Source organism: Copadichromis virginalis, linkage group LG3 (assembly GCF_057382275.1).
Source record: "Copadichromis virginalis isolate Kocher_CV1m ecotype Utaka linkage group LG3, C_Virginalis_male_GT1.1, whole genome shotgun sequence".
NCBI lineage: Eukaryota > Metazoa > Chordata > Actinopteri > Cichliformes > Cichlidae > Copadichromis > Copadichromis virginalis.
The window spans coordinates 25544707-25572111 of NC_140620.1; the positions used below are offsets into that span (position 1 = coordinate 25544707).

The 27405-nt window shown below is 43.4% G+C and overlaps 2 protein-coding genes, 1 long non-coding RNA gene and 1 pseudogene across 3 annotated transcripts; 2 read left to right on the top strand and 2 right to left on the bottom strand.

The window, feature by feature from the left end:
• Nucleotides 1-28: 28 nt before the first annotated feature.
• Nucleotides 29-22045, bottom strand: LOC146713652 (uncharacterized). The gene is made up of 3 exons (XR_014918253.1): nucleotides 21992-22045; nucleotides 21463-21915; nucleotides 29-126 (listed from the first exon to the last, which is right to left on the bottom strand). It is a non-coding gene; the product is annotated as an uncharacterized LOC146713652 (long non-coding RNA).
• Nucleotides 10894-12340, top strand: LOC146713653 (tripartite motif-containing protein 16-like; annotated as a pseudogene).
• Nucleotides 12343-16622, top strand: LOC146713654 (RING finger protein 150-like). The gene is given in 2 exon segments (XM_085449516.1): nucleotides 12343-12922; nucleotides 12924-16622. Coding segments are annotated over 2 exon segments (444 nt in total). The 5' UTR covers nucleotides 12343-12632; the 3' UTR covers nucleotides 13078-16622.
• A 4739-nt stretch (nucleotides 22046-26784) lies between the features above and the next one.
• On the bottom strand, nucleotides 26785-27193 carry LOC146713655 (butyrophilin subfamily 3 member A2-like). Its single transcript, XM_085438838.1, has one exon. The coding sequence runs from the start codon at nucleotides 27163-27165 to the stop codon at nucleotides 26785-26787; it is 381 nt and encodes a 126-aa protein (XP_085294964.1). The 5' UTR covers nucleotides 27166-27193.
• Between the last annotated feature and the right edge of the window lie 212 nt (nucleotides 27194-27405).

Below are 27405 nucleotides of genomic sequence, written 5' to 3' on the forward strand. Positions count from 1 at the left end.
AAAGAGAAAATATCGTCGGGGATTTCAAGTTCAGAGCTTCTCTGTGGCACGTTTCTTCATTTGTCTACTCTGAACAACATCTCCAGACTGCAGATCCTGTACTGTTGATCAATGAGTTCCTCCACTCTGTAACAATAACAGGAAAACAGGTTCAGTGCCAGTGAAGTCACATTCAAGAAGCTGTTTCAGTGTTGAGCAATTATGCATTTTTTAAAAATAGTTACTATGAAACTTTAGATCGTTACTTATTAAATAACAGAGTAATGATTTTAGATATATTCAGGTCGGGCTTGGACTGGGACAAAAAAAATCAGCCTGGAGGCTTTGGTCCAAGCAGGTCACCATTATTAGTCTAAATAAATAAATAAATAATATATCTAATTATTAATATCTAATTAAAAACTGCCTCTGCTTTCAATGAGAAGTGACGCCATCCTCACTATAACCCATCAGTGAACCTGCTGCTGCTGCTGCTGTGCTGAAGTCTCACACACAACCTGTCGAAAGGGGAGGGGCAGGCTGCTTCCAAATAAAGCACATTTCATTCATAATATTGTCAGTCCAAGCCCATTAGGGGGTGGCTGTGGCTCAGGTGGCAGAGCAGGTCAGCCACTAATCAGAAGGTCAGTGGTTCAATCCCAGGCTGCATCCTGGCTGCATGCCAAATATCCTTGGGCAAGATACTAACCCCATGTTGCCTACTGGTGGTGGTCAGAGGGCCTGGTGGTGCCAGTGTCCGGCAGCCTCGCCTCTGTCAGTGCGCCCCAGGGCAGCTGTGGCTACAATGTAGCTTGCCATCGTGAATGTGTGTGTGAATGGGTGAATGACTGAATGTAGTGTGAAGCGCTTTGGGGTCCTTAGGGACTAGAAAAGTGCTTTACAAATGCAGGCCATTTACCATTATGTATTCATTATTTTTTTCCTGGGTTGTGCAAAATCCCAGAAAAAAAAGTATACAAACCGAATCTGTGCACTAAGGTGTAGGTTTGTTGGGTTATGTTGTGGTGATTCTTGGGTTGGGGGATGGGTGCAAAATTGAAACCAGTGGAAGATGGGCAAGAAAAGCATAAAGCCATCAGGGATAAACCTGCAGGCCTGACAGAAGGTGTTTCACTGCGCCTGTTTCCCACCTGGATAAAGTGTTTACATTGTAGTCTGCCTTTGTGACATTCATTAGTACCCCCACTGACACACAAAACAGTACAACGAATACACTACCCACTAACTACACAAGACAACACCACACACAAAGTATACACTCCACGATAAATGTCTCTCTTGTTCGTTCGCTCTGTCTTGCTGCCGTCACTCCCAAAACTTAAACGTGAAAAGTTTAAGAAGCGCTGCACTGTGCAATATATTCAATTTTAGAATTTATATTCAGTGTTAACTGTAGCTAAGCTCAACGTGGTAATGCGCTTTAAGCTAATGCTATTCTTATATTAATAAACTACACTGTCATATGCAAAAAGGTGGTACTAGGGGTGGCAAGAGATGCCACCCTTCTAGACCCTGTGCAGAACAAACCTGATGACTTGTTGATGAATGTAACCATAATCGTCTTAACTAAAAAACCTAAAATAAAATTGTGTAACTGATGATTGTCACAATTCAGCACAGACAGGTCCATACTCAGTTAATCTTAGAATTATGTTTCATAAATTCAGTAAACCTGCTTCATCTTCTGTCGTTTCAGACAGCTGGGCTCCTGAGTTTGTGTCAATGAGTCTTTTTTAATGTAGCCATCGTGACAGGAAGAAAATCTGGAAAAAAAAACCCTTGCTGCTGCGGTCAGCTGTGTTTTATCTGTGTTTGATGGTGAATAATGAAACACTTACCAGGAACATCAATCAGCTCATACACCACTAAACACCAGCATCCAAAATAATTAGGTTGCACTTCTTTTTCTAAAGAAGCATCAGATACGATGTTCAGTTGTTTGAATGATGATCGTGAGATTAGTCAGCAGGGTTAGAGTGATGTTATGATCTTTTATTTTGAAATTACAATCCTCCATGTCAGTGTGACTTAAGCACATAACTGAAACTGAAAGCTCAGAGTTTCTTTTAAGTCACCTCAATGAGACAAAGTCCTGCATGTCTCTGCATGATTCCAAGAACAGTTCTTTATAAACATAAATATAGATTTTTCTCACACTTTGCTGCTACATTTGGAGCTTTGTGGGAGAATTAAATGACCCCCCCCCCCCCCCCCCCAAATAAATAAAAAGAGGTCTTACCACAGATAAAGAGCCCATATTCCGACACAGTGATCCAAACTTTTGTTATCAAAGTGAAATGTGTCACTGGAGCTGAGCAGGTAAACTGAAACAAGGATTAACGAGTCACTGCAGGTTTCTAACATTCCATGATCTATTTATCAGGTAAACACTGAGCATGAGGGATGCAGGAACGGCTGACCTTGATTGCATCACAGCAAACACATTAATGTGTCTTTACCTTCTCAACCACACAAACACCACTTTAATGCATCATGATTTTGCAGTATTTTATATATTGTATTTTTGTCATTCTCCAGCTCTGACTTGCCATTTCTGTCTTTCTGTCCTCCTCAAGCTGTCCCTCTCTCCCTTCACTATCTGTGTGTCTTTCTGTGTGTGTGTGTGTGTGTGTGTGTGTGTGTGTGTGTGTGTGTGTGTGTGTGTGTGTGTGTGTGTGTGTGTGTGTGTGTGTGTGCACATTCCGGTGTTCTCGTCTTTGAGGACTTTGAGCTTCAGTTTCTGGGCTGCACGTTCCTGCCTTTGATGATCTGGTTAAGAGCCAATATTCAGGAGAGTATCTAAGTTGTAGTCAGCGCTGGGTTGTTGTATAACAAACAGACAGTCTTGTTATGTGAGAATTACTTACCTGTGTTCTCCTATGGAGTGGAGATGGAGAAAGCTCAGAGACTCGTTGTAAATTGGAGGAGCTGTGGATGGAGTGTTTTTGTACGTGGAGCATCGCACTGAGAGCTGGGATTACACTGCTGTGAATGTCAAATTTTTGGAACGGTTGTTTTTGCACCATTTTCACAGTAAATAATTCACTGTCTCTGCTGAAGAAGTCCTGCAATTGAGTCCTGCTTTTCTGCAAAGTGGCAAACCCTTTAGTGCGCTTATCTGTTTTTTGTGACTGAAGCCAGACAAACGACACTTGCACCAACACAAAGTCATCTTAAACATCACACCACTGCAACAAGAATGCACTGATGTTTGCATAGGTGACATTACTATCATTGCTTTTAGCTCACAGACACATACTCAGTAGCACATGTTCATTATGCAACACTACTTGACTCTCAGTGACTCAATACTTCTGACCAGAGCTCATCAACTGGCACAGCAGTCTCAGTCATGGTGGACATTGTTAGTCACACTCAGTACCACACAAATCATATTACAAATGAACAATAAGTGTTATAACACTGTAACTCTACACATGAAGGTCAGAGTGAACCACGAGTCTAGCGCCCTCTGCCCTTCAGCAGCTACAAGATTTTCCTTTGACTAGAAAAAGCTAGCTCTCTGGCTCTGATTGACAGAGTGCAGAACAAACCCGATGACTCTGAAGCTTAAAATCAACCAAACACCTCCAAAAGTAGTTTATACCTTTTTTTCCCTAAAGAATCAGAAAATACAATGTTCAGTAAATTAAATGATCATCTTTAACTAAGATTTGATTGGTCAGTAAGATTAAGTTATGATCTTTCATTTTGAAGTTAACTTAATACTGAAAGTTCAGAGTTTCAAGTCAAGTCTTGCTCCAAAAACAGTTCCTTACAAAAATAGATGCAGCTTTTCTCACGCTTTGCTTCTAAATTTGGTGCTTTCTGGGAACTTTGTGACGACTAACAGAGACATTTGTTTCACCACATTTTTTAGTGCTTTGTTAGAAGGTTCGTGTCTGTTGGGTTCTCTGACACAAAAACAAAAATACAAACAAATAAAAGAAGACTCACCACAGATGAAGATCCCAGACTGACACAGTGATCCAAACTGTCACTGTCAAAGTGAAGTTAGACGCTGGAGCTGAGCAGGTAAGACTGAGACAAGGATTAATGTGTCACTGCAAAAGAGAAATTCTGGTCTGATGAGTTTCTAATGGTCATTGCTGCACATTTATTGGTTTATCAGTAAACACTGAGCACTACAAACACAGGGACAGCTTCACCTTATTGCATCAGGTCAGGACAGATCATGTGTAAACCAAAGAGGAGCTCAAAATGGTTTCAACAGAAAAACATTAAAACTTAAAAATGAGGATTCCTACAAGTGTGCTGTGTAAGGTCAACATTTAGAAAGTACGGTAACAAGATTTAAAATATCATGTCACATTAGACCTCTGACTTTGCCCTAAGGTCAATAGTTCAACCTGTAAGTCAAAGTGATGATAAGTCTCATGTCGCTATACATTCATTACAGAATAATGATAGAAGAAAAGACAATCACTGATTATGATACACATGTTGTCCAACATGATGGATGTACTGACATACTGTCACAGTCAGGCTCAACCTGAAGAGCAACGAGAGACGGGAAGAGGCTCAAACTCAGAAAACAACAATTTATTTACAGAAACAGAAACATCTGTTTATGAATTAGTCAGCCGTCTGATTCAGCTGAAAGGCAAACATCATCTCTCAGAATTAAGTTATCCGTTGGTGAGTCGGTCCTCATCAACATCAGCAGCTGAAGTTCATTCAGCAGACAGATGTGACAGAACAGCTGAACATAATCAGCAGCTGTTTTTAAACAGGTGAAAAATAAAATCATAATTCTGAAATGATACAGACATCATGAACATCTCTTCAGTATATTATGAACACACGGTTACCATAAAACAATCTACAGCAAAAAATATAAATAATCAAAGTGCTGATGTGTGAAGCAGATCTTGGTTTAGGAGATCGCTGCCATCTACTGGCTGATCTGCAGTAATGCTGTTTGATGAGACCTTTTTTATGTGCTGTCAGTTTCTGCTGCACCACCCACAGGAAGTGTTTCATCCATCAGTGGTATCAACATTGGTCTCCTTCAGACTCAGAGAAACATTTCATTTGTTCTTGATCACATGATGTAAAGTCTTCCTGACACAGGATCTATAAATTGGATTACTTCATAAAAACATAGTTTAGAATATAGTATATATTTAAACATTGTAGTACAAAACAAATACATTCACCAATAAAACATCATTTTTCAAAACACTAATTGAAACTCGAGTGTATTGTTATTGACTGTGTGCCCATGTGCAATGTTCATGCTCTGACCCTGGATCAGAGCCTATCATTCAGTAGTTAGCAACCTGTGTTGAGTTTGATGAGCAGCTCACAGCTGGAGCTCTGTGTGTTCAGTCTGAAGGTTTCAGGTAAACCAGCCTGTAGCTCCAGGTCGGCTGCACAGTTTGTGACAAACATCAGAGCTCCGTCTGTTCACATCAGGCTGCTCTCGTCCTTCCTTCTACTCCCACATTTATACTGTGAGCAGCTCTGACTGACAACATGCTGTCACACTGAAAACTTCACATTTGCTTCTTCCTCCTCAACAATTAATCTTTACAGTCTGATCTGCAGCTTCAAGGACCTCTCTGCTCCTGACTCTGTGCTGGTTTCATTCACATTTAGACCTTCTTCATCAAACCCGCAACACTTCTGTGTGTGAGGAGGAGTCACTCTGTTTAAACACAGAAAGACAATTTAAAGATTCACTAAGTTATTCTGAAAATTACAAGTTTAACAAACTACAAAACTGTGGCTGAAAAAAATATGTTAAAAGTGCTCTGAAAGTTTTATATTTGCAGCAGTTATAAAACTTAATGAAGAAAATAAGCTTTCTGTCTCTGATAAACTAACTCGTTCTTTGTGCTTCTTCATAAACAAACATCCACCTACTCCAACCAGGATGAACAAGATGAACACCACACCAGCGATCACTCCTCCTCCAACTTACAGTTAAAAAAAAGAAAGAAAACGTTACAGCAACAAGAATAAAAATGTGTTGTAAAGTATCTTCATGATATTTCACAGACAGAAGCAGGAATGAGATTAAATGTCTTCAAACTGAGTTTGTAGACATTTGAATATTATGAGCCTTTAAGTTTCTCTGTTCAGACTTCTACATGTTTCTCACAATATAAATCCACACTCAGCTCTGAAGTCACGAAGAAGAAATGCATAAAATCAATCAATTTATTATTCAATTAAATTATCATTAATTATAACGTGCTTGGAATAAACTTAATTTATATCAGTCAAGCACATTTCATTTTACATTTATATATATATATTTAGTTAAAGTCACAATTTTAGGTTTATTTCTTTATTTGGTTTTGTTGTGTTTTTTCTTTTTTTTGTTTCTTTTTTGAGTGAAGGACTGAAACAGAACCAAAAGTGAAACCAAGAACTGAACTTAGTGTCACTATTAGTCAAACTAAAACTTAAAAATAGAAATGCAAAGAAACAGGGCCATGCTGTTATTAGACAAATGAAAACAAACATAAAAATCATGACAATTTGAACTTCAGCTAAATCATAATCATTTTTATAACATATTATTCAATCAACTGTTTTTTTTTTTGTTTGCTTTTGTGTTGATACACAATAGTACACCATAAAACAATCTGTAATGTAATAATCACAGTTTGGCCATAACGAACACCCTGTTCGAACATAAGAGTGTCCATAAGTGCACGTGGCACCAGGACGCTCTAGGCCGTAGGTCGATGATCGATTTTGTAATCGTATCACCAGACCTGCGACCATATGTTCTGGACACTCGGGTAAAGAGAGGGGCTGAGCTGTCAACTGATCACCACCTGGTGGTGAGTTGGATCAGGTGGCGGGGGAGGACGCTGGACAGACCTGGTGCACCTAAACTCGTAGTGAGGGTGTGCTGGGAATGTCTAGCAGAGGCCCCAGTCCGCGAGATCTTCAACGCACACCTCCGGCAGAGCTTCAACAGCATTCCGAGGGAGACTGAGGACATTGAGTCCGAATGGACCATGTTCAGCATCTCCATTGCCGAAGCTGCTGCATTGAGCTGCAGCCACAGGGTGGTTGGTGCCTGCCGTGGTGGTAATCCCCGAACCAAATGGTGGACACCAGAGGTGAAGGGAGCCACCAGGCTGAAGAAGGAATCCTATCGGGCTTGGTTAGCCTGTGGGACTCCGGAGGCAGCCGACAGGTATCGACAGGCCAAGCGGAATGCGGCTCGGGCAGTGGCTGAAGCAAAAACTCGGGTGTAGGAGGAGTTCGGAGAGGCCATGGAAAAAGACTGTCGGACTGCCTCGAAGAGATTCTGGCAAACCGTCAGGCGTCTCAGGAGTGGAAAGCGGTGCTCTACCTGCACTGTGTATAGTGCTGGCGGAGCGCTGCTGACGTCGACTGAGAAAATTGTCAGGCGGTGGAAGGAATACTTCGAGGACCTCCTTAATCCCACTGACACGTCTTCCGAGGAGGAAGCAGAGTCTGGGGATGAGGGGAATGACCCGCCAATTTCCGGGGGTGAGGTCACTGAGGCAGTTAAACAACTCCTTGGTGGCAGAGCCCCTGGTGTTGATGAGGTCCGCCCCGAGTTCCTGAAGGCTCTGGACGTTGTAGGGCTGTCCTGGTTGACACGCCTCTGCAATGTTGCGTGGAGATCAGGGGCAGTACCTGTGGACTGGCAGACCGGGGTGGTGGTCCCCATCTTTAAGAAGGGGGACCGGAGGGTGTGTTCCAACTACAGGGGGATCACACTCCTCAGCCTCCCTGGGAAAGTCTATGCCAGGGTGCTGGAGAGGAGAGTTCGTCCGCTAGTCGAACCTCGGATACAGGAGGAACAATGCGGTTTTCGTCCTGGTCGCGGAACACTGGACCAGCTCTTTATCCTCTCCAGGATACTTGAGGGTGCATGGGAGTTTGCCCAACCAGTCTACATGTGTTTTGTGGACTTGGAGAAGGCATTCGACCGTGTCCCTCGGGGTGTCCTGTGGGTGTCTGGCCCATTGCTACGGGCCATTCGATCCCTATACAACCGTTGCAAGAGCTTGGTTCGCATTGCCGGCAATAAGTCGGACTCGTTCCCGGTGGGTGATGGGCTCCGCCAGGGCTGCCCTTTGTCTCCGGTTCTGTTCATAATTTTTATGGACAGGCTTTCTAGGCGCAGCCAAGTGGCGGAGAGCTTTCGCTTTGGTGGCCTCAGAATCTCATCTCTGATTTTTGCGGATGATGTGGTTCTGTTGGCTTCATCGGGTGAGGGCCTCCAGCTCGCACTGGAACGGTTCGCAGCCGAGTGTGAAGCAGCGGGAATGAGGATCAGCACCTCCAAATCTGAGGCCATAGTTCTCAGCCGGAAAAGGGTGGAGTGCCCACTCCGGGTCGGGGATGAGTTCCTGCCCCAAGTGGAGGAGTTCAAGTATCTCGGGGTCTTGTTCGCGAGTGATGGGAGAAGGGAGCCGGAGATTGACAGTTCGGGCATCTGAGGTGGTTCGGGCATCTGACAAGTATGCCCCCTGGGCGCCTCCTGGGTGAGGTATTCCGGGCATGTCCCACCGGGAGGAGGCCCCGGGGCAGACCCAGGACACTCTGTAGAGATTATATCTCTCGGCTGGCCTGGGAACGCCTTGGTCCCTGAAGGACTTTCCAGTCAGCAATGTGATGATTTTATTTTTTTAATGTCTGTACTGAATAATGCTACTCTAATTGCTTAACGTGAAACATATTGCCTCTATGTGGATATTAAGAAACTGAAACAATGCTCCACGTGTTACATTACATACGTCTTTAACTCTGGAAAGTACCTTTGCCTCAGGTTTGATAACTAAAGGGTTCATCTTAAAATATGTGCATTATAATTAAAGCTGGGATCATTCATTCTGAATCATTGTCAGACTCTACAACAAGTCATCCAACTATCCTTTTTGAAATTAACATTATATTGAGTAGAGTTAAATTTCGTGCTGTTATTAGAACTACTTTACTAGCTTTATGATCGCAATGTTGCGAGTGGCTGAAGCAACACAGTAACTACAACCCGGAAGAAGCACCGCTCTCACAGCAGTCAGGAGTTCTGACACTTTAAACTGGATACGTTTACATGTTAAACGTCACACAGCCCGTGGAAGCAGCTTTAGTCACATTATAAGATCGATCGTACCAAAACACTTGCATGCGAAAGAATCAGTGAAAATGTGGATTTATTCACTCGATTTTAAATCGAACATAACCTGGTCCTGGCAGGTCATGTGTTCACCTGCATGTGTTTAATAAACGGGTCAAAAGAGCCACTGTCACCAAACAGAAAACTAAAGTTTCAAGCTTAACACACTGCACGTTTTTCTCGCTTCGTAGAGGGGATTAATAATGTTAATATTTGTAAGTTGCTATCAAAGGTGCTGGCAAACAGGCTGAAGATGGTGATGGATCAAATTTTACATCCAGGGCAAACTTACTGTGTGCCGGGTCGACAATGTGTCATTAGTTAGAGGTGTTTTGGAAGTCTCCAGTTCACTGGGTTATGATACTGGTCTGATTTCTCTGGACCAAGAAAAAGCTTTTGGCTGAGTTGAGCATCGTTACCTCTGGAGTGTGCTAGAAAGGTTTGGTCTCGGCTCTGGTTTAATCGCTAAGATTATGGTTTTGTACGAGGAAATTGAAAGTGTACTAACAATAAATGGTCATTTGTGGAAACCTTTTAAAGTAACTAGAGGCATTAGGCTGGGCTGTCCACTGTCAGGTATGTTATATGCTCTGTCTATCAAACCAGTGTTGCACAATGTGAGGTCATACATTACTGGGTTGGTTTTATCTGATGTCAATATCCATCCATTTGCTTCCGCTTATCCTTTTCAGGGTCGCGGGGGGCACTAGAGCCTATCCCAGCTGTCATAGGGTGAGAGGCGGGGTACACCCTGGACAGGTCGCCAGTCTGTCACAGGGCCAACACACAGAGACAGGAAACTATTCACACTCACACCTAGTGCTAAGAGTGAGGCTCTGGCGGTGGGTGATTGGCTTACTGGGCTCCCACGACTTCCAGGTGAGCTGAAGTGGTAAAGGGGAGGGTTGAAGTATCTGGGTGTGTACGTGGGAGATGAGGCTACAGAATGTAAGAACTGGGAAGGGGTGGTGGAGGAAGTTGGGGGAAAATTGGAAAAGTGGAGGTGGCTGTTGCCCCAAATGTCATATAGAGGGAGAGTATTGATTATAAATAACTTGGCCACTTCTGTTTTATGGCATCGATTAGCTTGTATAGAACCCCCTCCTGGTGTGATACATGACCTTCAAGTTTTGTTGGTTTATTTCTTTTGGGACAATCAACACTGGGTACTCCAGGCAGTACTTTTTTTTTGCCCAAGAGGAAGGTGGACAAGGATTGGTTCACCTAGAGAGCAGAACTTTGTGTCTTTCTGTGATTTGAGATCATCACCAAAGTTTCACATTCATTTCCAGCTGAACATTGAACATTTAAAAAGTGCTCTTTTGTGCGTATAACATGTAAAAATTATGAAATAAATATGTGATGATCTCAAATCACAGAAAGAAAAACACACAAAGTGTGATTTAGTTATATAGAAGAAAGCGTTAACAAGCTTAAGTTGATGCGAGCAGTAAATAAAAGGGTTAAACAAACAGTATCGCTCTCTAACTGCTCCTCTTCCTGGAGTGAAGCACAGCCTGATAACCCTCCCTCTTCTTCCTGCTCTTAAACACAGCACCTCCTCTCTGTCCATGTGTTTCCTCGTTCCCTCCCCCTCAGATCTGCAGTTTGAAGATGGGTGTAACCAACATGTGGTGACGTGTAAGAGCTGACAGGCTCCATTCACTGCAGAAAAACAGGTTGTTGAGATCAGAGCTCAGACTAGTTTCAGTTATAAGGAAGAGAAACTCACACAGTCACTGACACTGAGAGGAGAAATGGCGCAGAAAGGAGTTCAGCTGGACCGAGAAACCTTCTCTTGTTCCATCTGTTTGGATCTACTGAAGGATCCGGTGACTACAGCCTGTGGACACAGCTACTGCAGGAACTGTATTAAAAGTTTCTGGGATCAAGAGGACAGGAAGGGAATCCACAGCTGCCCTCAGTGCAGGAAGACTTTCACACCGAGGCCTGTCCTGGAGCTGCTCCAGCTGATCACTGCTATGCTGGACCTGAAGATGTGGCCTGTGATGTCTGCACTGGGAGGAAGCTGAAAGCCATCAAGTCCTGTCTGGTGTGTCTGATCTCCTACTGTGAGAAACACAAGCTGGTGGCCCCCTCCAAGAAGCTCCAGGAGAACATCTGCTCTCGTCATGATGAGGTGATGAAGATTTTCTGTCGTACTGATCAGCAGAGTATCTGTTATCTCTGCTCAATGGATGAACATAAAGGCCATGAAACAGTCCCAGCTGCAGCAGAAAGGACTGAGAAGCAGAAGGAGCTCGAGGTGAGACGACTAAACATCCAGCAGAGAATCCAGGAGCGAGAGAAAGATGTGAAGCTGCTTCGACAGGAGGTGGAGGCCATCAATGGCTCTGCTGATAAAGCAGTGGAGGACAGTGAGAAGATGTTCACTGAGCTGATCCGTCTCATCCAGAAAAGAAGCTCTGATGTGAAGCAACAGGTCAGATCCCAGCAGGAAACTGAAGTGAGTCGAGTCAAAGAGCTTCAGGAGAAGCTGGAGCAGGAGATCGCTGAGCTGAAGAGGAAAGACGGCGAGCTGGAGCAGCTCTCACACACAGAGGATCACAACCAGTTTCTACACAACTACCCCTCACTGTCAGCACTCAGTGAGTCTACACACTCATCCAGCATCAATATTCGTCCTCTGAGCTACTTTGAGGATGTGACAGCAGCTGTGTCAGAGACCAGAGATAAACTACAGGACATTCTGAGAGAGGAATGGACAAACATCTCACTGACAGTCACTGAAGAGGATGTTTTACTGTCACCAGCAGAGCCAAAGACCAGAGCTGGATTCTTAAAATATTCACGTGAAATCACACTGGATCCAAAGACAGCAAACACACATCTGTTATTATCTGAGGGGAACAGAAAAGTAACATTTATGAATCAGCAACAGTCTTATTCTGATCATCCAGACAGATTCACTGGATGTTATCAGGTCCTGAGTAGAGAGAGTCTGAGTGGACGTTGTTACTGGGAGGTGGAGTGGAGAGGGGGAGAAGTTTATGTCGCAGTTGCATACAAGAATATCAGGAGAGCAGGGAGCTCAGATGAATGTGGATTTGGGTGGAATGACAAATCTTGGGTCTTAACTTGTAACACAGAAAATTTTCAATTTTGGCACAACAGCCCGCCGCCTGGTGCTTCACCTCAGCGGGGTCACGTCGCGTCACTCCTGTGGTGATTTCTCCTTTCAGTTGTGCGCATTTAGGAGTTTTTTCGTGGGTGTTTCTCATCGAGTTAACGGTGGAGGCTGGAAATGGAGACTGCTAACAGGCGTCTGCTGCTAGGTAGCCTGAGAGTAGTGGAGTGGAGCGGCTAAAAACAGATTTTTTTTTCTTCCGTGTGAAAAAAGGAGTATAAGCGAGTTAAACACGCTCCTGGTGGTTTTGCCTTGTAGCATGGTGGAGTAGGAGGCTCCAGCGTTGAAGCTGCCGGGCTCCTCCGACCTACCGACACACAGCTCGCTCTCACCCCGGGGAGGCTCGTCATGGCCCCGGGCTCGCTGGTGGCGGCCTGCCGCAGCCTGGCCCTCTCTACGTGGCTGCTCTCCTTCTGCTTCGTCCACCTGCTGTGCCTGGACTTCACCGTGGCCGAGCGGGAGGAGTGGTACACCGCCTTCGTCAACATCACCTACGTGGACCCGGCCACCTCGGAGCTGCGCACCGAGAAGACGGAGTGCGGGCGATATGGCGAGCACTCTCCGAAGCGGGACGCCAAGGGGGTGTTGGTCCTGCCCGCAGCACCGCTCGACCGCCAGGCCTGCGACCCCAACACCCGCCGGGGCCTGGGTGGCGCTCATAGCCCGGGGCAACTGCACCTACAAGGACAAGATCCGTCACGCTGCAGCCCACAACGCCTCTGCGGTGGTCATCTTTAATGTGGGCTCCACCAACACGAACAACACCATCACCATGCCTCACCCAGGTAGATGATGCTCTGCTTTATTCACCCCAATAAATGCGCATTTAACTCGATTTCCTCCCTCTGTGAAGTGGCTTTGCTTAGCTTTTCTAAGTTGGGTAGTTTGCTGCTGGGGTGAGTAGAATAGAATGCCTTTATTGTCACTATGCGGTTGTATAATGAGATACAGAGCATCTCCTACTCAGTGCAAACATGCTGGGGGGGCACAGTTCTGCAGCACTATATACATATGGACAGTATTAACAGAGGGAAAAATATATATATAAAATGTACAAATATATATATATATAAAATGTACAAATATATAAGCCGGTTTTAAAAAAGTAATATGTAATAAATAGTGTTGTGTATATACAGTTGGGTTATTGCACAGTGGTGGTTCATAGATGAAATGGGAAGAAAAAAATTGGGGGGGCTGTGTTATCGGTGCATGTGTGAGTTCAGGGTGGTTATAGCTTTAGGGAAGAAAGTGTTTTTGAGTCTTTGGGTTTTTGTGCTGATGCACCTGTAGCAGGTTGAACATGTTGAAACCAGGGTGGGAGCTGTCCTTGATGATGTCTGCTGCTCTGCTGAGGCAGCGGGAGGAATAACTCTCCATCAGGGAGGGGAGAGGGCAGCCGATGACCTTTTGTGCTGTCTTGACCACACTCTGAAGCCTCACTCTATCCGCCTTAGTGCAGCTGCTGTACCATACTGTCATGCAGTAGGTTAGCAGGCTCTCAATGGACGAGCGGTAGAAGGTCATGGGGATCAAAGGTGACATGGACAATGTTTATATTAATTTCTTAATACAAACGTCATGGAAAAAGTCCAACTGACGAGGTATTTCTGTTATAAGGGAAGTGTTGAGTCATCTAGTTTTATGTCAGTCCAAGGAGGTTTGGCACGGTCTTATATGCAAACTGTTCCCAGATTCTCCTTATTTGGAAATTGCATAGTTTAGACTAGAGGAACCACTTTTTGCTGAGCAGTGTATTTTTATATAATTTTAAAGTTGTGTTTCCCCACTTTCACTATTCTCCCATCTGTGGAGGCACTGTTTTGCTGCCACTCTCACTGGGCAGGGTGAAGCACTCACACTGGGGACTGCTTTACTATGGACACTGAGAAATAGTTGAGTGGAAAATGTAGATGTGTGTACAGGTTAAGTTGGTGTCGGGTATAAATTAAATGTAGAACATAGACACACTGACACCAGACATTGGTTTGACTCAGTTTTGGTCTCACCTGTTGGTGTGTTGGGGCAAGAAATTGCCTCATTTAGACTTAACAAGTCAACACTGTCTTCTTCATCACCTCATCTTCCTCTTCTGACTGCTGCTGAGCTCCAACCCTTTTTACCTCCTGGAGATGATTCATACTCACTGAAATTTCACTCATGTCACAGAAACTGTTCAGCTATTCCTCATTTATTAATCTGTTTATCAGGAACCTCTGTTGATTTTATATGTAAAGGATTTTCCTTCTATCACTGAACCTTTTAAGGGTTTTCTCATAGTAGTTTTGGGGAGTTTTTAATTAGATTTACAGCTTCAGAATAACTTTGATGTTAGATTAGAAAGTCTGTGTCCAACATTGGTGTTTGATCAGATGTTTGATCTCTGCTGGGTTGGATTGTTTTATATGAATGTTGAATTTGTTTTATTGGAATTGAGTTTGATTTTCACTGATGGAGGATTCAAGTGTAAAAAGTGGATCTACCAACAGTTTATTTCTTTGGTATTATGATTCAATGTTATGATTAAATATACTGTCCTTTTTTTGTGTGACAGAGGCAGGGATTTCTCTGTCCTGGATGTGAATTTGCCCAGTAAATTGTTGAAACTGTCAAATAAACCTTGTTTGTGTTTTGATCTTAAACACAACCCAGTGTTCCCAGGTAATGTAGAGAGGTCTGTGTCCACAACGCTCATGTGTGGAAATGTATCAATAGTGTGTGTTGGGAGCTGATAACAAGCAAAGACAGCCAGGAAATGTGTTTCCTTGATAATTGTTCTTTTATCAATGCTGGTTAATTCTGTCTCTGGTGTCTCTGGGGGAGTGTAGTTTGTGGCTCGGCTGCAGGGAGGGGTGCAGCAGTGTGTTCAAGGGAGGCTGGTTGTCACAGCCAGCAAGCATCATCTAAGCATACCTTCCCTATTTTAGTAGCTGCTGGGGCTGGAGGAGGAGAGAAGTGAGCTGAGGGTGAAGCAGCTGGACAAGCAGCAAAAGAGTGAGCATTGTGGGAAGTGTAAAAACACATGGTACATGGTACGATCCAGAGGATTTCTGAAACCGGTTTCCAGCCTTACGTTTCCAGTTTGAGTTAACAACACATTCCCTGAATGGCCTTCATCAGCTTCCAGCTGAAGCAGAATAAAGTGTAACACAACTGATGATGTGATGCACAATTCCCTAGATCACAGCGAGTGTGTTGCACATTGGTGTGGAAAGCATCAAATTTAACAGGCGTGCACTGCTTAGTGTTTGTGTGATGGGAATGAAATACGAAGATGTGTTAACACTTACAGTCTGACCATTTGTGTCTCATAGCGATCGTGGAAAACACATGATATAAATGATATCAGGACTCTGCTCACTCGGTGGGTTTGGGCAGTGTGAATAAGCTTCACATTGCTGCAGGGGAATCAGCAGGTGTAACGCCGCCAAACCGGAGGTGAAACATTGTTTAAAGGGGGAAGATACTTACACTCTTCATAACCAGCAAGAAGACATTTTCCCAGAAACAGAGTTTTGATTAGTGTAATCAACAAACAGTTTCAGGCTGATTTGGCTGATATGGGTGAATATTGTGCAGATAATGATAATGTGAGAAACTTACTGACATGTACAGATGGATTTACTAAGTATGCATGCAGGTGTCTTAAAACCAAGGCAGGAGCATCTGTTGCATCTGCTTTTGAGGATGTTCTGAGAGACGTGCACCCATTAACAGTGTTGGGAAGGTTACTTTTAAAATGTATTCCACTACAGATTACAGAATACAAGCCACACAATGTATTTTGTATCGTATTCCATTATGTTACTCAATCAGAGTAACGTAATGTGAATACAGTATGTTGGATTACTTAATAGCATGGCTTTTAGAACTACATGAATGTACTAGTGCTCTGGTTTATTACTTTTACTTAAGGTTATTCGGCTTAGCAATACCAACTAGATTTTGATATAATCTTGATATAAAATGAGTAACAGTAGGGTGGACATTAGGTAAGGCTGCACTTTTTGCAGTCATCTCGTATAGAAAACTATTCAGCACGTATATAAAACAGGTCCTCTGAACCGTAGTGAAGGGACCTCTGGCTAATACATCAGGTTCATGTCGGGCTTGTAGCCGAGATCTAGATTTACTATCTGGAAGTAGAATATGAGTGACTATAAACAGGTAAAGAGAGAAGGGCCTAATTTTTTTCTCTCTGTGTGTCAGTGAGCTTGCAGTGTGTTTATGATTTCAATTTAGGCAGTCCTTGTTTTTTTTATAGTAACAGCAAAGATCATTATTTTTGTCAGAGTATTTTATAATGTTGTAAAAAGATTTTTATTTTGTTTTCTTTAAATAAAAGTTCCTGACAATGTCATAATTTTAATTGTGTCTTTATTAAAGACTATATAAAGACGGACATGAAAAGTTATTTGGTGAAGAATGCAAAATGCATATATATAAAAAAAAGAAAAAACACCCAGCACGCCCCTGCGGGCGGTTTATCCTTCAAGCTCGGGTCCTCTACCAGAGGCCTGGGAGCTTGAGGGTCCTGCGCAGTATCTTAGCTGTTCCCAGGACTGCGCTCTTCTGGACAGAGATCTCCGATGTTGTTCCCGGGATCTGCTGGAGCCACTCGCCTAGCTTGGGAGTCACCGCACCTAGTGCTCCGATTACCACGGGGACCACCGTTACCTTCACCCTCCACATCCTCTCGAGCTCTTCTCTGAGCCCTTGGTATTTCTCCAGCTTCTCGTGTTCCTTCTTCCTGATATTGCTGTCATTCGGAACCGCTACATCGATCACTACGGCCGTCTTCTTCTGTTTGTCTACCACCACTATGTCCGGTTGGTTAGCCACCACCATTTTGTCCGTCTGTATCTGGAAGTCCCACAGGATCTTAGCTCGGTCATTCTCCACCACCCTTGGGGGCATCTCCCATTTTGACCTCGGGACTTCCAGGTTGTACTCGGCACAGATGTTCCTGTACACTATGCCGGCCACTTGGTTATGGCGTTCCATGTATGCCTTGCCTGCTAGCATCTTGCACCCTGCTGTTATGTGCTGGATTGTCTCTGGGGCATCTTTACACAGCCTGCACCTGGGGTCTTGCCTGGTGTGATAGACCCCAGCCTCTATGGATCTTGTGCTCAGAGCTTGTTCTTGTGCTGCCATGATTAGTGCCTCTGTGCTGTCTTTCAGTCCAGCTTTGTCCAGCCACTGGTAGGATTTCTGGATATCAGCCACCTCCTCTATCTGCCGGTGGTACATACCGTGCAGGGGCCTGTCCTTCCATGATGGTTCCTCGTCTCTCTCCTCTTTCTTGGGTTTCTGCTGCCTGAGGTATTCACTGAGCACTCGGTCAGTTGGGGCCATCTTCCCAATGTATTCTTGGATGTTCCTTGTCTCATCCTGGACTGTGGTGCTGACACTCACCAGTCCCCGGCCCCCTTCCTTCCGCTTAGCGTACAGCCTCAGGGTGCTGGACTTGGGGTGAAACCCTCCATGCATGGTAAGGAGCTTTCTTGTCTTGATGTCAGTGGCTTCTATCTCCTCCTTTGGCCAGCCTATTACCCCAGCAGGGTACCTGATCACGGGCAGGGCGTACGTGTTGATGGCCCGGATCTTGTTCTTACCATTCAGCTGACTCCTCAGGACTTGCCTGACCCTCTGCAGGTACTTGGTGGTTGCAGCTTTTCTAGCGGCCTCTTCATGGTTCCTATTCATGTAGCCCCTGGCGAAAGGGGCTACATGAATAGGATGATGGACCTATGGATATATATATATATATATATATATATATATATATATATATATATATATATATATATATCTTCTGGACAGAAGAGCGCAGTCCTGGGAACAGCTAAGATACTGCGCAGGACCCTCAAGCTCCCAGGCCTCTGGTAGAGGACCCGAGCTTGAAGGATAAACCGCCCGCAGGGGCGTGCTGGGTGTTTTTTTTATATATATATATATATATATATATATATATATATATATATATATATATATATATATATGACTTCTACACTCGGACTCCCAGGCTTCTACCATTCTACCTATAAAACCCGGAGAGCAGCCAAATGGCTTTTAGCTAGGCTTTAGCTTCAGCGAAGTGGAAGCTAAATTGGCTAGTCGTTCATATGTAAATTAGGTTGTTACCTGGGAATTCTGGAGGGAGGGGAGTGGGGGTGTGTGATTGAGGGGGTGGGGGAGCTGCTAAACGCTGTGAACTTCCTTTTGTGTTTCATCTTGATGAATTCTCAATCATCCAGGGAAATAAATCTCCAAAAGTCACCAACTTGGAGTGTTTCAGTTTGCCATCTTAGGGAGAAATCCACACACATGGGTGTATGTCCTTTGTTGCTGAGATTTATTGATAAAAACAGTACAAAAAACCAACCATTTGTACACATATTTACAAATAATAATAAAAAGTGAGTGAGTACATTTCAACATTATACCAGTGGCCTGGTTGATGCCACAATGGAGCAAATCGAGCAAAGACTGATAAGTTCGCTGCAATTTCCAGTGTGTGGGGATCATTTGTCACCAACTGCATCACGTGCTACAACCCTGGTCTACATATCACCGTTGATGAACAGCTTTTCCCATGAAAGACACAGTGCTGTTTCCTGCAGTATATTGCAAGTAAACCTGACAAGTTTGGGATCAAGTTTTGGGTGGCTTGCGACCTAAAATCAAAGTACCATCCAGTACTATCCATTTATCTTTTTTCTTAGGTGTTTTCAACCTCTGCTGCCACGCTGACGGCGTATGCTGCCAAACGGAAGAAGACAGTCTATATTCTTAGCAGCATGCACAGCGTGGTTCAGACTGATAACACTATCAAAAGGAAGCCAAACACTGTCACCCTTTACAACAAAACAAAGTGTGGCGTAGATGTGATGGACCAGATGGTTCGGGAGTACACTGTCCGCAGAGGAACACGGCGCTGACCAGTTGCCGTGTTCCTGAAAACACCTAAGAAATAAGATAAATTGTTATTTCCATAGCCCTTTTACACACAATGAAACACATAAACATAGAACCACAAAAGACCTGCAACATACCTGAGTGGTGAATTCATTGCGATCTGTCTGTCTAGTGGATTGAGGAATTTTCCTGCGAATCTTGTTGACTGTGCCGAGGATGGTGGTTTTCCGTCTAAGAAGTTTTTGCGCAAGTGAAAGCGATGTGAAAAAATTGTCCGTGGTAACATTTCTGCCCTTGTCTAGGAATGGTTCCATCAGCCTCATTACTACATTTTCAGAAAGTCTCTCCCCAGTGGGACGATTGGGGTCCTTGCCAAGATATGGGAAGACATTGCAAATGTACTTGGATTTTAGGTCGCAAGCCACCCAAAACTTGATCCCAAACTTGTCAGATTTACTTGCAATATACTGCAGGAAACAGCACCGAGTCTTTGATGGGAAAAGCTGTTCATCAACGGTGATATGTAGACCAGGGTTGTAGCACGTGATGCAGTTGGTGACAAATGATCCCCACACACTGGAAATTGCAGCGAACTTATCAGTCTTTGCTCGATCACTGCGGGTGGACTTGTCATCAAAGCGTAGGTGTTGCATGATGTCTTGGAAGCGGTTTCGTGCCATAGTTCCAATTATCTGTGGGTTTCCCAGGTTTGCTGACCAGCAGTCATTTAGAGATGGAACCCTGTTAACCCCCCGCAAGATGACAATTGCAATAAATGCCATTAGTTCAGGGAGGTCCATGAACCAATGAACATGCTCCATGCACCACTCAGCAGGCCATTTGTAAATATGTGTACAAATGGTTGGTTTTTTGTACTGTTTTTATCAATAAATCTCAGCAACAAAGGACATACACCCATGTGTGTTGATTTCTCCCTAAGATGGCATACTGAAACACTCCAAGTTGGTGACTTTTGGAGATTTATTTCCCTGGATGATTGAGAATGCATCAAGATGAAACACAAAAGGAAGTTCACAGCTTTTAGCAGCTCCCCCACCCCCTCAATCACACACCCCCACTCCCCTCCCTCCAGAATTCCCAGGTAACAACCTAATTTACATATGAATGACTAGCCAATTTAGCTTCCACTTGGCTGAAGCTAAAGCTTAGCTAAAAGCCATTTGGCAACTCTCCGGGTTTTAAAGGTAGAAAAGCCAAATGACTACTCTCCGGGGGGTTTAAGTGTTTTAACACTTAATAACAAGAAAGTAGTAATTTTTTGACCTTTTATTTGCATCCACTGGATTGGAAGAGATAGAAATCAGAGATATTCTCAGAGTTGCTGACTGAAGGTCTGTGATGCTTCTTTATCAGTTTTTTCCATTTGTTAAACGATGCTGTCAGTGGCCGTCATCCACACAGTGCCTCTCTGACAGAAACAGTCGTGTGGATCAGGGATTCGCAGCCCCGCTGCATCCACAGTGACTGATTATGGAAAACAGGCTCCTGTCATTCGATTATGTCCAGAGAAACTCCATGTGACGTTTGATGTTGGTCACGACTTGGCGCTGAGTTACATACGGGGCTGACTGCTCTGTAGCACCGTAAGTGGTGTTCTTTTGAGTCGCTCTGCTGCTGAGTGAAGTGGTTGGTTTGCTTTAAATCCAGCCTCAACTTTCACGGCCCGCTACCAAACAACTCACGAACCGGTACTGGTCCGTGAGTTGTTTGGGGACCGCTGGATTCGAGCCACATGAACTACATTACAAAGCCATACTAGTGACAGAGAAAGGAGACTTAACCAAAGGGAAGTGTTTTGGATTTTTAAATATAAGCCCACTAAATATCCTTGCTTCAATAATGTAGATTTATTTTTTATTCATCTTGATATTTGAAACCTATTCCTGATCCTAGTAATTGGTGGTTGTTGCTCATGGAGTTGTACTCCTTTTTTTAATTGACAAATATTTTAGGCCAAAATGATGACATCAATCAATCAATCAATCAATCAATATATATAATTGAAGTAGAAATCACAAAACAATAAAGAACCTGTCAGTATGTGCTGACATGTGTATGTGCTCACAGTTTGACTTTATTCAGAATGCATTCAGTAACATGTAAAAAAAATCCCAGTCTTTCATCACAAATTTTAATGTTTTGTTATAAGGTTCTTGTTTGTTTGTCACCTGACTGAAAAAACAACAACAAACAAAAAAAAACCCAGAAAAAGCAAACAAATAAAAAGAAGACTTACCACAGATAAAGACCCCAGACTCCGACACAGTGATCCAAACTGTGACTGTCAAAGTGAAAAGAGTTGCTGGAGCCAAGCAGGAAACAAAAACTGAGACAATGATTAACAAGTTACTGCAAACCAGACACTCCAGTCAGATCAGTTTCTAATGTTTATTGCTGCACATTCATTGGTCTATTCATCAGATAAACCCTGAGCATGACGAACGCAGAGACAGCTGGTCCAGTGGGTGATCAGGGAGGATCATTTCTTGTATAACACTTTATTTATGTGAAAGGGCTCAATAAATAACTTGGATGTGGCTTGAGTCTTTTTCTGGGGTGAAAGTTTAAAGTGTGTAGTTTCCTCAAGCAGAGTAGCAGTATACAAGAACCAGTCCATTTACCATTCCTTTCAGCAAGGCAGCTAGACTGGTAGTGATTGTTTTTGTGTGTCTTCATCCTCTGGATATTTCTGTTGAAAGAAGTTGAGTGATAAGTCATTCTGATGACACAAGAAGCAACAACATGGTTGTGTGTTTCTTTCTTACTTTTCGTTTTTTTTAAATGTGGCGAGAGAAATATGCAGCAAAACCAGCCCAAACTATTAATAAGGTGATGACAACGATGACCACAGGGACCCTGGATTGACCTGCTGATGTAAAAAAAAGACAAGGTCACCACAATTACACAAAAACCTAAACAGAAATGATGCAGAGAAAAGTTGGACTGTGTTACGACCCTAGACAGGTCTCCTCCTGAAATTGACCTTGTCTGGGTTTGTCCTGCCATATCTCCTGCCTTAGGGGCCACCTTTTTTTGTACAGCTGACTCCTATCAGCAATTAAAAATACTTAAGGGCAGAGAAAGGTGAGCTCTAGTACCACTGGGCAAGTCTACAAAGATATGGTCAAGATCATGCATAAAGGACAATTTTTCAACCCTGCTGCAAAAGAAAAAGAGAATTGAAGAGCTATGAAGAGCTATCACTATGGATACTCCCCAATGCGATATTAGATTTCACACTATTGAACAAAAGAACACGGATAGGGCTTTTATCTTAAACTCACATACACTGCATATCAGTGTTACAGTTATGTCAAAATATACACAGATGCATCAAGGAATACAGCCAACCAAAGTGGGATAGAATTTATTGTTCCTGAGTTTAACACAAAAGTAAGGAAAGGCTTTAGTGACTGTTTATCAGTATACATGGGGAAAAGGGTTTCAATACAGTTTACGGTCCAGTGGATTTAAGATGAAAGACCATTGAGATCTGTGATATGCTCCAACTCGAGTTCATCATTGCCTAGTTTGCAAGACGGTCACTCAGACCTGCAGACCTGACATTCTGATTGACGTTCAGCAAATATTATACAGAATTACTATGATGGGGCTTATGGTCACCTTCTTATGGGTACCAGCGCATCATGGAGTTAAGGGAGATCAAGGCAGACAGAACAGGAAAGGAAGCTACAAAGAGACCGACCTTTGTTGGATATGGATATCAGTGTTAGTAGGACAGATATTAAGAGTAAAACATGGCAAAAAATGAAAGAAAGGTGGCAAAAATAACAATTGCAAGATCGTGGCGAGAGCAGTTGCAGCGGCCTGGGACTCTCCACAATTTAGCAGCTTTCTTTTTATCTTGTGTATTTCATTTCACTTCTCCAATTAGCAGGAGCAGTACAGTAAAACTGAACTGCTCACGGTTCTAATCACACAAACCTGCACACTTTTCCCAACAGTGACTGGGACTCAATCCCCCCTGAGATCCAAAGGAACAGGGACTCCAACCTCACAATACAACATCTGAAGTGGTGCAGGTGAGGGAGGCATGGGAAACAGAAGAGGGGGGAGAGAGCGGGGCTGAGAGCTAAGCACTAACCGCCTACAGACCTGCTATTATAAGTCTCCTCCTCACCAACTCATGGTCAGTAAACAACAAGATGGATGACCTGCAACTGCGGATCACCTCACGCTGTTTGGATTACTGTGCTATGATTGTGACAGAGACTTGGCTGGTAATGAACTAATCATTCAGAGTGGACAGGAACAAAGAGTCCAGTGAGAAACGTGGAGTAGGTCTGCTAGTGTATGTGAACAATAACCCGTGTAACAACACCACAGTTAATGTTGCCCTCTGCTGTCCAAACATAGAATATATGCTGGTACAGTGTATGGTAGCAGAGTAGGGGTCTAGGGTGTAGACCACAGGTGTTGAACGCCAGGTCTCAAGGGCCGGTGTCCCTGCAGGTTTTAGATGTGCCCTTGATCCAACAAAGCTTATTTAAATGACTAAATTACTTCCTCAACATGTCTTGACGTTCTCCAGAGGCCTGGTAATGAACTAATCATTTGATTCAAGTGTGTTGACCCAGGGTGATAGCTAAAACCTGCAGGACACTGGCTCTTGAGGCCTGGACACCCCGGTGTAGACCCTTCTACTTGCCAAGAGAGCTCACAGCAATCACAATAATAGCAGTTTATGTGCCACCACAAACTGATGCTAAGCTAGCCATTAATAAACAGTTAACGACGCACCCGTACTGTGCTGTAATTGTGGCAGGAGATTTTTACCATGCAAGCCTGAAAGCTGTCCTGCCTGGATTCTGTGAGCTTTTCGATGAGGTAATATACTATAACACTGGACCTGGTATAGCAACATTCCAGATGCTTACAAAGCCACCCCCCAACCTCAGCATCAGAGAAAATGAACAAGGAAACTTCAACACATGTACATACAAGGCAGCTCACTTTACCATAAATCGTATAGGTGTGCATCTATTTCTGGATACAGTGTCCCCCGCTATAACATGCTTCACCTTTCATGGCTTCGCCGTTTCACAGATTTTTTTTCTTTCTTAACAGCGCATTATATTCTGCGTCCTGATTGTCAAACAATGGTTTCCTCCGTGCTGTGTCTCCTGAACAGTTAAAAAACAAAACAAAAAAGAAAACCCGAATCTGTGCACTAAGGTGTAGATCTGTTAATTTGTGTTGTGGGGTTGGATGTTGATACAGCAAAATTACTGATGGAAGATGGACAAGAAAAGATCAAAAATACTCAAATGGGCTGTCAAGAGTGACCATGCTTTCACCACACACACACACACACACACACACACACACACACACACACACACAAACACACACACACACACACACACACACACACGGCCTACTTTTTCAACAGCTCTCTTAAGTGGATCTATTTTAACAAGCTATCTTGTCAAACCAAATGTAGTTTAGCTTATTCTTCCATGAGAGCCCCCCACTGCATGACCCAAAACAAAGCATCTATCAAAGTGACCCGAAACATGATTCATGATATGACAACATCTTATAATCCGGCGCTCTTCACTGCTGATAAACACTCACATTTCAAACATATTGATGTGAGATGTTGAAATAGCTCCAGCAGATAAGGAGGTCAACCAAATAATCTGTCCCACTCAAATCCCTCTAGCGCTAGCAGTGATACGGTGGAATGGGCTTCTGATGGAGGAGATGAGGCGAAATAGTGAGCCGAGGTCTTTGAAGGGGCTTGTGATACAAATTTTGGACACAGCAAATTTTAATTAATGTTATCAAGACCTATAACTCTTCCAGCTTGCTTAAAAGTATCAATTATGCAAGGTAATACAGATGCTGGTTAAGTTTTTTTCTAAATGTAATAGCATGCACCATCACTTTAGCTATGAATTAAATCTGTTGGGTGATGATCTCTGCTCTGAACAAAAAGTGAAAGCAGCCAACCATGTGAGCTTTTTTGTGCAACCAAGTCAAAACCAACTGTTGGTAACCACTTCATCACGCAAATCTTGGTCATATTAATTCACCAGCTGTTTGTCAGCTAGAAATAGAAAATGAAGGAATACACAACCCAGCCACTTTATTAGGTACACCGCAGAAGTACTGGATCGGACGCACTTTTAGCTTCATGACAGATCCACCAAGGTGCTTTTGCTTCATACTGGCATGATACCATCACACAACTGCTGTAGATTTGTGAGTTTGACATTATGGATGTCTATCTCTTGTTCCACCATATCCCAAAGGTGTTCTATTGAATACAGGTCTGCAGACTGTGGAGTACAGTGACCTTGCTTTCATGTTCAATTAAGCAGTTGAATATGAGCTGAGCTTTGTGACATGGTGTATTATCCTGGTGGAAGCAGCCATCAGAAGATGAGTACCCTGGGGATGAATAGATGAACAGCAACAATACTCAAGTAGGCTGTGGTGTTTAAACAATTGGTAACAGTTGCTAATAAGGGCCTAAAGTTGCCAAGAAAACATCCACCACACTGTTATACCACCACCACCAGCCTAAACCATTGACACAAGGCAGGATGATCTAGTTATTGATACCATTAATACAAAAAGGAGGAGAAAAAAAAAGGGGAAAAAAAGAAGGAAAAGGGGGGGGGGGGGGAAGAAAAGGAAGGAAAGAAAAGGAAGAAAAAAAAAGATCAAAGCCATCAGGTCTGTTTAGAAAAGCAGACAAAAGAAGAGGAGAAACGAGCAAAAGATGAATGTAAGAAGATGTGTCTTTGGATAACTGCAGGTATTATGTATCCCGAAACAAGCTAACATTCATTAGTAGGAATAGTGAAAACTTCTGTTAACCTTAGTTAGCCACTTGGCTATGATAGTAAACACTGATGTGGCTTATTGAATCTTTTGGACTGTGTTCAGCCCAATATTAATTAGCCATTTATTGGAAGAGGTATATCATTGATTTGTCTGCTATTCTCAATGTATGATGAATTATATTGGCTGTTTGTTATCCATTTGCATACTCTCTCTCTCTCTCACACACACACTATATAAAATATTTATCTGGTTAAATTCAGTATGGTTCTGACAACAGGATTCACAATAAAATATCAGAATAAGCAGAGGGTGTGTTCACCCAGGGCACCAAACAGGCTAGGACCGCCCCTGTTGGTAACTAACCTTTTTTTTAAACTTGCTTTTCAGTTTATTGACCAACAGCTGAGTTTTGTTGTTTTCTTCCTTTAAAAGGTGATAGCAGCTTGTCCATCTCTTTTAGTTCGGTTATTATTAGAAACATTAATAAAACCCGTTGAGCATTTTGCCTCCCTGTCTCCTTTTTTCCCCCAACTTTGACACCATTTGTTACTTTCCCCCTCATCCCCTGGACCTTTTTAGGGGAACATAACAGACTGTGTTCTCACCATTTGTTGGAGTTGTGTCCTGAGGATCTGGAGTTTGCAGCGGCGTCTCTGTTGTTGAGGTTTTAGCAAAGTTTTGATCTAAAAGATAAAACAGTCAAAAAAAAAAATTTAAAATACAAATCGGAGTCTTTGACTTTTCAACCCCAAACATCACCAAAACAAATCTTCTCACCGACTACAAGTTCAACAACAGCAGCTTTCACTCTGCTCCGCAGCTTGGGGATGAAACATCTGTATCTGCCGTTGTCTTCCTCCGACACGTTCAGGATCTTCAGTGAAATGTTCCCGTGTTTCATGTCGTCCATGAACAGCTCCGTCCTCCTGAAGTACGAGGCCATCTTCATGTCGGGGACCTCCTGCCTGTCCCTGTACAGGTGAACGTACTCCACTCGGCTCAGCCGGTCCGACGGGTCGGGCTTCAGGTCGGGTTTGGACCACTCCACCGTCAGACCCTGGACATCGAACGTGGGCTCCAGGTGACACGGCAGGATGACATCATCACCCGGAGCAGCGATCATTGGAAGATTTGAACCAATCACCACAACCTCACCTGGAAACAGACAAAAAGTTAAACGTACTGAAATAATTTCAGTAGCTAGCCAGCTGATTGGAGACCAAAACAGCCAACCAGAAATTTTGCATCCAAATCTATGATTGGTTGGTTTGTGGAGCATTTATAACGTGTACAGAAAGAGTTGAGTGTGCAGGGAGCACAGATGTTGAGAGCGGGAAGGACACACTGAGACCAGGTCCACAAA